This window comes from Synchiropus splendidus, chromosome 1 (genome assembly GCF_027744825.2).
Source record: "Synchiropus splendidus isolate RoL2022-P1 chromosome 1, RoL_Sspl_1.0, whole genome shotgun sequence".
In the NCBI taxonomy this organism is placed as follows: domain Eukaryota; kingdom Metazoa; phylum Chordata; class Actinopteri; order Syngnathiformes; family Callionymidae; genus Synchiropus; species Synchiropus splendidus.
The window spans coordinates 3,048,184-3,059,936 of record NC_071334.1 but is presented as its reverse complement, the minus strand read 5'-3'; the positions used below and the strand labels follow the sequence as shown (position 1 = coordinate 3,059,936).

At 46.9% G+C, this 11,753-nt stretch overlaps 1 protein-coding gene across 1 annotated transcript in view; it reads left to right on the top strand.

The window, feature by feature from the left end:
• Positions 1–11,317, top strand: part of LOC128746696 (pituitary adenylate cyclase-activating polypeptide type I receptor-like) — a 23,392-nt gene extending 12,075 nt beyond the window's left edge. The window contains exons 4-13 of the mRNA XM_053844308.1: positions 4,003–4,103; positions 4,362–4,459; positions 4,984–5,116; positions 6,280–6,433; positions 6,496–6,556; positions 7,242–7,311; positions 7,653–7,744; positions 7,826–7,955; positions 8,013–8,054; positions 8,570–11,317. Of these exons, the coding sequence (XP_053700283.1) occupies positions 4,003–4,103; positions 4,362–4,459; positions 4,984–5,116; positions 6,280–6,433; positions 6,496–6,556; positions 7,242–7,311; positions 7,653–7,744; positions 7,826–7,955; positions 8,013–8,054; positions 8,570–8,770 (1,082 nt within the window). The 3' untranslated portion in view covers positions 8,771–11,317. The remainder of the gene's footprint in view (positions 1–4,002; positions 4,104–4,361; positions 4,460–4,983; positions 5,117–6,279; positions 6,434–6,495; positions 6,557–7,241; positions 7,312–7,652; positions 7,745–7,825; positions 7,956–8,012; positions 8,055–8,569) is intronic.
• The last annotated feature ends 436 nt before the right edge of the window (positions 11,318–11,753 follow it).

Sequence of the window (11,753 nt, the reverse complement as noted above, 5' to 3'; positions counted from 1 at the left end):
GAGGCTCCATCGCTCTCTCTCCGAGATCAGTTTATATTTGGTCTGCAGTTGTTGTTGGTGAGGGATTTATGAAGACTGGGGACCTGAAGGGTCGCGTCTCCAGAGGCCAAGCTCTTCTGACTGTTTACTCCACTCTCACGTTCTCCCCTGCTGTTGTGAGGGTTCACACACAGAAAGATTCTCTTCAGAACCGCTGCTACTTTGGCTGAAAAAACGATGCCAAGGCTCAGTTGTAGATTTATGTTTAGTATGTTGACGCTCAGATACGTTTACTTTGTCTCCCAGAATCAAAAGGAAAACAAATTTTGGTCTATAACTCACTTTGGTTACAATTCCAGTTGAGTGTACCGTACCAGGGGAAGTGAAAACTCCCAGAATGGTTCTCAATTCGGACCGAAGATGACACTTGATCCGAAGATGAGTCTTTTTGACAGTATTTTCTCGGTGGTTCCGTCTAATCTTTGTTGTTGTTGTCAAAAGACAGATTGACCATCGGCGCATGCGTAGCAACACAGACTATATTTCCTGTCGTCCCAGTGTCGGACGGACGGGCATCGACTGCCTCAGTTATTGATGTCACATGTGAACACTGTAGCCGTCGTTCTTTCTTTATCTGTGGAATAAATCTCAGCGGAGGACCGGTGTGCCGTGACTGGGATTGGATTGTCTTCATCTCCCACCTGAGCCGTGTTGCTGATCAGATTCAACCTCGTGAGTGGAGGCTCGGGGTCTGCCTGAGTGTGGGAGCTGCTGCAGAGCCGATCCTCTCTCGCATGAAAGACAAACCAAAAAGGGAAAGAAAGCGTGAACGCGTCGTAGCGCGCGGGAGGCGGCTGCCGCCCTCCGACCTCCCTCCTCCTCGCCGGACTTCCATCACAGAGGTACCTGGCAGAAAGGCTTGCTGAGGGTTGAGTTGTGTAGATGGACACCCACGGTGAAGTCACGTGATGAAGCTGAAGCATCTGGTGATTTCAGACTCATGGAAGGGAAGAATTATTTCAGATTAGACATGCTTTATTAATAAAACCATCTTGATATAAAAGGGTTTATTAATCGAAGTAGGTGTAGGTTGCATCATGGAAAATATTATGTATTAAATTATATGTATCACCATGAAAATATTGGAAAATAAATCAATCAATTCCAAAATATAATCTTTATTTTCCAATATTTTTATGGTGAAAATCATCTGAAAATATTCCCTCAAGAGAGATGAGTCGGTAGATGAGTCGCTCTCAAGATCCAACAATGGAGACCTGGAGAAACCGAGAGCTGAAGTGGTGAAGCTGCTGTTGCTATTGACGACCTGAGCAGTACCTGGGCTCTGGACGTCCACCCCCGCACCCAAGTTCTGGCAGAGATCCGACGGGTCCTTGGGGACCTGCTGCTGCAGAATCAGTAATGAATTGGAAAATCAAAGAGTCACAGAGTCGGCGCCGCGAGCGCGCGGAGCGATGCTTGCTGCTTGTTAGCGGCCGGGCTCCCCGGGGGCCTCGAACCGCAGACCTCGCTCACCCACCGCTTCCCGCAGGCGGCGCGGGCCGTAATCCACCCACCGCTCAAACTCCGTGGAAGTCAGATTTCGGCTGCTGTGACTCAGAAGTTGAGACGTGTCAGATTGAGTCTCCTGCAGACACATGACTCACCCTGCACCTCACCCTGTCGTCTCACCAAGGCCACCAAAATGTGGAGTCAAAGTGGCTCTGATGAGAAGGAGGATGAAGAAGTAGTCAAAGTCAATAGGAATTGTATTGGCTCCAATTCTGGTTGTTAAGCACTTGTTGAGGTCAGTTGTTGAAAGCGTGAGGAGTTGTCGTGGCAGAGTTATGGAGTAGTGGCGGCGCTAGCTCCCCAGATATCAGCTGGATGCGTTCAGAAGTTTTCAGCTCTGCATCGGAATCAAGCGTGCTCTGTCACGTGGGGATCTGGAGTCATATTCTGAATCTGTACCGCATCCAGGCTGTATATTAAGTTGCAGTTGCAGACAAGATGGCCGACCTCATTCCTCTACACCGGATCCTCCATGCATCTCTCGACCGAAGCCCAAAGTAGCCCTCCAAAGTAGACCTCAATAGCAGGCAGTAACAACATTGGACATGAATTCTTTAAATGCAACGTCTTCCACATTACAAAAGTCAATTCCTCTGAGAATACATGCATTGTGAACATTGAAAAGCTACATTGTAGGGAGCCAATCCATGTCTTTGGTCTGTGCGAGGAAACTGGAGAAAACCCACCTGGAGAACATCTGTGCAGAAAGGTGGTTAGACCCGGGCATCGAACCCACAACCTGCGCCGTAGTGTGGCCTCACAGAAGTTGACTCGGAAAAAATACAGCTGTGAATAGATAGCACCTGCTGACGGAAAAAAAGCCTATTCATTTCACGTCTGGGATAAAGAAAAAATAACGCAATATTATGGTGGACAATAAGTTGGAAGTCACTTATTTGAAGTGGCTTTATTCAACATCATTGTGGTGCAGCAGTCACTCAGGAGAGGCACCGATTGACCATCATTTTTTTCAGCTCGGAACCTTGAAACACTTTCGTCCTGCAGGATCTTTATTATGGGCTGCAGAAATAAAAACATCGGCCAGTCGAACGTTGTCACTCTATTTTCTGTTCCTGCTCTACAAGGGACTAAAACTGCCTTGATGCCACCACATCTGTTAACATCAAGTTCAAATGGCAAATTTGCTCTCTTTTTATTCTGGCAAGATAACGTACAAATCGGTTTGCGCAAAAAAGCACGCGAGACCGGGGGCGGCCAACCAGACAGAGGCTACGAGCCCCATGGTTTTACTGTGTTGCTGAACAGAGCCACATGCTACCAACACGTCAGGCTGTGAGGCTTCACCTGAACAGCTGGTCACATGACTCAGTATAGCGGTTAAAGCTCATCCCTGTGCATATGCGTCCGGCGTATGTCTCTTGTGCATGCATTTTTTTGATTCATACAATTTACCCTGATCCTCCTGGAAATATCAGGCGGCGTAGATAGAAATGTCTGCGCCATTTATTTGACTTCTCTAATTTTGGACGTGGCTCATGCCACCAATAACGTGGCCCCGGTCCGTGACTTCACCACCATCAACAATGAACAATAGGTGAAACACATGCCATACCTTTAGTTTAGGGAATGACAAAGTCAAACGTGGAACTGAGTCATGTCAGTCGTCTTGATCGTGAAGTTCTTTTGACGTCCAAAGAGCCACAGAGGGCAACTGATGAGCAAAATAGTGGGAGTGATGGTCAAGATGATGAGGTTTCAGCAGCAGAATCTGTCCTGGGAACACTTGCATTTCCTTTTCACTCTGTCCAAAACCGGTGCAAAACCACACTTAAAAATGGCCCCAGCTCCAATGTAGCGAGCTAGCTTCCGCGGCCACATGGTCATCCAGCTCATATGTCACTTTTTTGCTCAAAAAAATTACATTTGCTTTCGCTTTGCTATAGACCTTTATCTTCAGATGAAACCTCTCAAGAACGAGAGCGATTTCCGCGGCACATGAGCCGTGCGTGGGCAACCCACATTTGACGCAAACGTAAAACTTTTCCGCTTCGATTGGAATTAGAAAATGTGGGTTGTGTCCTTTATCAGATATTCAGCTCCACATGAATCAAAGTAAAAAACAGACAAACAAGTTTTTACGATCAAAGGCCTGATTCTGTTTTCATTGGCAGTTATCTCGCACAGTACTTACTGAAGCATCATGAACTGAAAGTTAAGTGCAACACATGAAGAAGAAGAGTCGCAGTTGTCTGCGTTTCTCGAGCTGAAGCGCATCACTTAAACGATGGAATATTAAACTCTAAATTCACCATGGCGCCGATTTTAAAGCTCCACTTTCTGTTTTACATCAGTTTTATGATTTTACACTGCATTGTCTCTCGACTCTCGTTCCAGTACGACTCTCTTCCTGCGTCGTGACGGTTTGACTGCCATGGTTTCTCTCGTTTCATCGTCTCATACCCTGCTTCATTCAAAGCTTTGTGTTTTCAGGCTTCATCTACAGGAACTGCAGCTCAGCGGGCTGGTCCAGCATTTACCCGTCTTACACAGAAGCGTGTGAGTTCCTGGACGACGAGGAGCTGGAACCAGAGGTGTGTGCTGGAGCGTCATGTGACGGACAGACGCAAGTGTCTTAGAAATTGTTGTTGCATGTAATCATTATAAAATATATAAATTACAGACTGATTCAGTCTTGCTCTCACAACTTCATTTTTCAAATGAAAGGCCGGATTTTACTCTTTGGAATATAGACTCAGTTGATGGCGACCAGGTGGAGGGTAAATCCTGGAGTGTGGATCAAGGCAAGTTTGTGATCTAGCTCCCGTTGTTTCCACTCTTGTTTCCTGCAGACGACCTACTTCTCCAACTTCAAGCAGGTCTACACGGCGGGATACGCCACCTCCCTTATCTCGCTCATCTCTGCCATCTTTGTCTTCACGGCCTTCAGGTAGACCTTCCCTCCCGCTACCCAGCCGCACGCAGCTGAGCCATCGCAGCCTTGTGTTTCAGTGCTGCGGTTACAGAGCCAGAAGTGGGTGGAGCTACAGGTTTTTATCTGGGAAATACCAGATTTGACATTCAATAGTTTACATTGAAGCAGAATAGCAAGTCGCGAGTTGCCGTCACGGGCTGTTTTGAAGCTCACACTGCATAGCTTCATGCGTAACAATATGTTACGCCGAGTTCCCAACATACATCCTCCCACTCTCCCAAGTTGCCTTCGACTCTCGTCTCCATTTTCGTCCAGATTGTTATCCTTCTGTGCTCACACCGTAGCTCCGCTACGACTGCAGTTTTTGGTCAAACAACTGCAGTTCTCTACAGTAAGTGCGGAGGATGCAGCGGTTGTCTACTCTCCGCATGCTTCACTGAGCTGTGAGGAGTGTCACCATGTTACTCAGACCACCTTTTATTGACACCTTTCATCATCCCAAAACAGTTTTCTCAGCCGGTGTTCTCTGTGCCTCGCAGGAAGTTCCATTGCACCCGGAACTACATACACATGAACCTCTTCTTCTCCTTTATCCTGAGAGCCAGCGCTGTCTTCATCAAAGATGGGATCCTTTTCGCCGACGAAAACCTGGACCACTGCTTCATGTCTACGGTAGACTCTTTTGCCGTGACCCAAGCAAATCCTTAAGCACCAGAATGACCATCAGTTGTCTTCAGTCTTCAGACACCTACACCGCCAAGACTCTTTGAGGAGCAAGTTGAAAACCCCAGCCCTAAACCTATAAACTATTGCGAACCCTAGCCATGGCCAAGCTCCTGGGAATGGAACATGGGTTGTCCTCAATCCGTAGGAACAAACTAACTAACTAACCCAAACCGATCCTAGCCATAGACCAGACAAAGGGTTAACCCTAGTCAACCACTCACTGATCCCAACGCCAACTTTTATCCCAACTTACCAACCATGAACCCATTTAGCTCTTAGCCCACTCAACCCCAACCATAAGGCCAGTTGCCCTACACCTACGCCCGAGCCTGCACTTTAGCAACCCATCCTCACTCCCATGGCGTAATATAATTGGGAAAGTGGACTTTTGCATCCCATTCTGAAGCGGAAGTCTATGTTCAGGTTCCCACATTAGGCTTTGAACTGAAGCACAGGCTCCACCTTCTTCCGCGGGAAAAGAAAGACGGAAGTAAGCCATGGGATGGGGCTCCTTTCATTTGGGCTGTGCATTTCAGTCTCGGTGACTTCCTGAAGGTACCATCAGTTACTGAAGGGTGGATGAGGTTTCATGAAATAGTGTCCTGCTTTTCAGAGGCCACCAGATGGCACTGTCTGCTGTAAAATATTTAGACTTGAAAGACTAGTACAACAAAAAAATCACATAAATTCTAAACCAGAAGCGCCATCTAGTGGACTCTGACTCACACTGTTTCGTCAAGTCTGCAACACTGTCCTGTGATTCCTCATCTGCCCATCACCACCCTTAGTAAGGAGGACAGCCATATAAGGAGTTACATATAGCAAGGAACAGCCATTGTTTTTCTTGCTCTGAAAAGGCTTTGCACCTTTGATTCAGCACTTCCTTCTTCTGCTATGTTCATCAACACAAAGTGACGCACCTTTGCCTGAGCCTTGCTGAACTCATGACCCAAGCCTTAACCTCTACCCCCCCCCTTTCCCAAGCCATAATGCTTGCTCCCCCGAGGCAGCCGTAGTCTCAACTTAAACCTTCACCTCAAGCCCTAATGCAGCCCTTACTCCTGAAGATGATGATGATGATGATGATGATGAAGACCTTCCCCCTACAGACCTCCTGTAAGGCGGCGGTGGTCTTCTTCCAGTTCAGCATCTTGGCCAACTACTTCTGGCTGCTGGTGGAGGGAATGTACCTGCAGACCCTGCTGGCGCTCACCTTTGTCTTTCAGAAGAAGTACTTCTGGTGGTACATCCTCATCGGCTGGGGTCAGTGTTGATCATCACGTTCATCTGTGTGTCCGTGGTGACCATGACTGTGCGCACCGCAGGTTTGCCCACGACCATCATCACAGCCTGGATCCTCACCAGGAGCTTCTACGACGACAGAGGGTGAGACTCACTAGTTTTGTACCATCATTATCTCCTTCCTTTCAAATGTGACCAACTCTGAGAGACTCTCAAAGCCTTTTTGAGAGTGTATAGAATCGACACCACCAATAAAGTGGCCCCGGTCCGTGACTTCACCACCATCAACAATGAACAATAGGTGAAACACATGTCATACCTTTAGTTTAGGGAATGACAAAGTCAAACGTGGAACTGAGTCATGTCAGTCGTGTTGATCGTGAAGTTCTTTTGACGTCCGAAGAGCCACTGAAGGCAACTGAAGGCTCAAGAGCACTCTAGTGGGAGTGATGGTCAAGATGATGAGGTTTCAGCAGCAGAATCTGTCCTTGGAACACCTGTATTTCCTTTTCACTCTGTCCAAAACCGGTGCAAAACCACACTTAAAAATGGCCCCAGCTCCAATGTAGCTAGCTTCCGCGGCCACATGGTCATCCAGCTCATATGTCACTTTTTTTGCCCAAAAAAATTACATTTGCTTTCGCTTTGCTATAGACCTCTATCTTCAGATGAAAGCTCTCAAGAACGAGAGCGATTTCCACGGCACATGAGCCGTGCGTGGGCGACCCACATTTGACGCAAACGTAAAACTTTTCCGCTGATCATGAAAACGAAAAATGAATTGACTCAGCAACCTTTGCCTTCTCCTCTTGTTGGTTCTGCTGCTCAGTTGCTGGGACGACACTGACGTCTCCTTCATCTGGTGGATCATCAAAGGTCCAATAACTGCATCCTTGCTGGTGAGTTCACGTCCACTTACGCTCCGGTCAGCAGGTGGACAATCAGATCAGCGGGTCCCATCGGCAGCAAGCGTGAAGCTCAATCTCTCTGTGGAGTGGCGCATGAATATCGACCGTGTGTCTCCTCTTGGACGCAGCTGCTCCAACGTAGAGCAAAGATAAGTGAATCAAATCAGATCCCATGAGGTCCACCTCTGGCCGGAGGGGCTATATTCCCTCCAGTTCATGGAAGTTCTCCCTGGGGTCGGTAGACACCATCAAAGCATCCCAGCAGAGCCTAACTGAAGCCCTGTGCTAACTGGAGCCGGTGTCCATGTTTTCATTCCATCCCTCTTGTTCAGGTGAACTTCATCATCTTCATCAACGTGATCCGAATTCTGGTGCAGAAACTCCGATCTCCAGGCGTCGGCGGAAATGACACCAGCCACTTCAAGTGAGAACAACCTTTTATTTCATTCGACTTCCTGGTTCACCACGGTCCACGCGACAGACGACTGATTTCCCATCTTTGCAGGAGACTGGCCAAGTCCACGCTTCTTCTCATCCCTCTGTTCGGGATGCACTACATGGTTTTCGCCTTCCTGCCTGAAAACACGGGAGCAGAGGCGCGAATATTCATCGAGCTGGGTTTGGGATCCTTTCAGGTAAAGCACTGACCTGCACCGATGTCCAACCCGCAGTAAGAACTTGTCTCCTCCAAGGGGTTCGTGGTCGCACTGCTCTATTGCTTCCTCAATGGAGAGGTGAGTGGATCCAGACTCCATTTACTTTTCAGGAACAACAAATGTTTCATGTTGCTTTTCCAAGGGGAAGACATGACACCCTGTTTTCTACAATGTCAGAAATACCATCTGAAATGAGCAGAATTGTAAAATATATTTTTTCATACATGCGCCAGTTGGAAAATTCAGAATTTACAGTTGACATGTTTTTTGGTATTGATTTGGACTTACTTTAGTTCATTTTAGTTTCTGCACTGATTAATAACAAGGTATTCTAAAACATTCTTTTTTTCTTATTTTTAATGTATTATATTTTTAAATTTTTATTTAATTATTATTTATTATTATTATTATCATTTTGATGGTTAAAACTTGGCTGATTCTAACTGGGTTTCAGTTTGGTTCAGAGTCCTGGTTCAGGTGAGCCATGTGTTTTGGATGGTTAGGTTTAGATTGAGAGGCTGGGGAAAGGGTGACGTCGATGAAAGCTCCCCACAAAGATGGTGTGACAAACCTGCATCTATGTGTGTGTTCAGGTGCAGGCAGAGTTCAAGAAAAGGTTCTGGAAGTGGCAGACTCAGAGTTACCTGAGCTACAGTCTACGACGGAGAACCTTGTTCACGGAGAGCAGCACCATCACACAAATCTCCGTCCTGGACAAGTCCAGTCCCAAAGACCCCACGGCAGCCGAGACGCAGACTCCCCTCACACCCAGCAACAGCGTCTCCCCTGTCTGATGACATCACCTGGAGGTTTCGTCACCCGGAAAGCCGCCATCTTGGTACCACTGCAACTCAGATCGATCAGTTCCGTGACTCATTGCTGCTTCAAAAAACTCATTCTCAAGATTGCAAGCTTTTATTCTTCGGTTTTTACGTTTTTTTTATCTTCCAAAAGAGGTGCAGTTTCATCAGAAACCAGAAAATATCCAAAATCACCTTCTTCTGCCACTTATCTGGGGTTGGGTCGCGGAGGCAGCATTCGGAGCAGGGAAGCCCAAACTTCCCGATCCGCACAAACCTCCTCCAGCTCCTCCCGGGGGATCCCGAGGCGTTCCCAGGCCAGAGCGGAGACATCATCTCTCCAGTGAGTCCTGGGTCTTCCCCGGGGTCTCCTCCCGGTAGGACATGCCCGGAACACCTCCCCAGGGAGGCGTCCAGGGGGCATCCGGATCAGATGCCCGAGCCACCTCAGCTGGTTCCTCTGGATGTGGAGGAGCAGCGGCTCCACCCCGAGCTCCTCCCGGATGACCGAACTCCTCACCCTATCTCTAAGGGTGCGCCCAGCCACCCTGCGGAGGAAACTCATCTCAGCCGCTTGTATCCACGATCTCATCCTTTCGGTCATGACCCAAAGCTGGTGACCATAGGTGAGGGGGGGAACGTAGATCGGTCGGTAAATCCAGAGCTTCGTCTTGTGACTCAGCTCCCTCTTCACCACGACGGTCCGATACAGCGACCGCATCACTGCTGCCGCTGCACCAACCCGTCTATCAATCTCACGCTCCCCTTTTCCCTCACTGACAAGACGCCGTGATACTTAAACTCCACCACTTGGGGCAAGAACTCTCCACCGACCCGGAGAGAGCAAACCACCTTATTCCGGTCGAAAACCATGGCCTCAGACTTGGAGGTGCTGATCCTCATCCCGGCCGCTTCACACTCGGCTGCAAACCGCCCCAGCGCATGTTGAAGGTCCCGGTCCGATGAGGCCAGCAGAACGTTGCAAATATCAGAGATGAGTTTCTGTGGTTCCCGAACCGGATCCCCTCCGACCCCTAGAAATTCTGTACATAAAATCAGAACCGGTGACAAAGGGCAGCCCTGGCGGAGGCCAACATTCACCGGGAACAGGTCTGATTTCCTGCCGGCAATGCGAACCATGCTCCTGCTCCGGTCATACAGGGAGCGGACAGCCCCTAGTCGAGGGCCCCGCACCACATATTCCCGGAGCACCCCCCACAGGACATCGCGAGGGACACGGTCGAACGCCTTCTCTAAATCCACAAAGCACATGTGGACTGGTTGGGAAAACGCCCATGAACCCTCGAGCACCCGATGGAGGGTATAGAGCTGGTCCAGTGTTCCACGACCGGGACGAAAACCACACTGTTCCTCCTGGATCTGAGGTTCGACTATTGGCCGAAGTCTCCTCTCTAGTACCCTGGAATAGACCTTTCCAGGGAGGCTGAGGAGTGTGATCCCCCTATAGTTGGAACACACCCTCCGGTCCCCCTTCTTAAACAGGGGGACCACCACCCCGGTCTGCCAATCCAGAGGCACTGTCCTCGACTGCCACGCGATGTTGCAGAGACGTGTCAGCCACGTCAGCCCCACAACATCCAGGGATTTCAGATACTCAAGTACATTTAAAGCTAATATTTTAGCCAACCGAATTAATTGAATTTATATCGATATTTTTACTCAGTTTCCCACAGGAAAGATAAATAAAAGTGGTCTAGTCCGAACAAGATCGTAACTCAAAACGTAATTTAATATGGAGAAAATTGCTGCACAAACATCCTCATAGTGAAGTATTTGAATGGAAACATAACGGGGAAAACAGCGACTCCAAGTGGTGAAGGGCAATCACTGCGCTTAAACAGAACTATAGTCGATACAATAATAATAATAATAGGTTTGTTCCTGATCTTTGTTCAAGAACAGCTGTATTAAACACCGCAAATGTTCAAATCAATCTATCTATATTTAGCAAATATTAATGCCAGATATTTAACAAATCTGAAGAGAGACAACGGCGCCCCCAAGTGGTGAGTGCGATTATTATTTTTATTTCAATCCGAGACAAACTAGGCAGCAACACATTTTACACCGTTTTGATTATTTGACACTATAAGAAGAAAATGGCGCCCCCACCAGGTGGCTGAGGTCCATGGCGGGTCCTGGTGCTGGGGGCCACTGACTCATGTACTTGGTTGTCCTGACGCCGAGCTGGAGCTGGTGCCTTTCTTCTCCGAGCGGCTGATGTCCCTGGAGATCCTCCTCCGATGTGTTGCACAGTGCACGAGCACCAAACTGGAGCACTCGACTGTAAAACCTCTGTCTTTCTCCTCCGAATCACTTGCTGTGTAAATATGACAGATGTGACTTTCACCGTGAAGCAGATGATAAACATTTTATAAATGTATATATAGACAGACATATTTATAATAAGGAGCATTAGAGTGGAAAAGTAATATCATTTTATGTGCAGTCGTATTTGAACACATTAAATTAAATAAAACGTTTATATTTATTTTATTAAATTCAAATTTTCAAGTATTGTTTTACGGAAAAAAAAAGTTAAGTTTCTTCATTTATCCTCGCAGCATGGTCAAAAAAATTCCACATATTTTCCATTTAATTTTCCTATTTACATCCTCTAATTTGTTTTGGTCGAATATATTACAATTAAAAAAAATGTATTTGTGATCTTGTTTCTTTTACACTTTAATTTACTTTCATAGTTTATTTCATTTGTATTTTTAAATTTTTATTATCTAAACTATTTTTTTTGGCTTACAAAAATACATTTTTAAAAAGTTATGTAATATTTTACATCGAAGACAAAAAGTTTGTTATTTGTATATGTAACAATAATATTAGAAAATCTTTTCTGCGGCTCTATTTACAATTCAAACTCCATTCATTTAAAGTAGTTAACTTGTACATTCGTTGGATGAGCTAAAAATAAAATGATTTAATATAATATAATATTGTG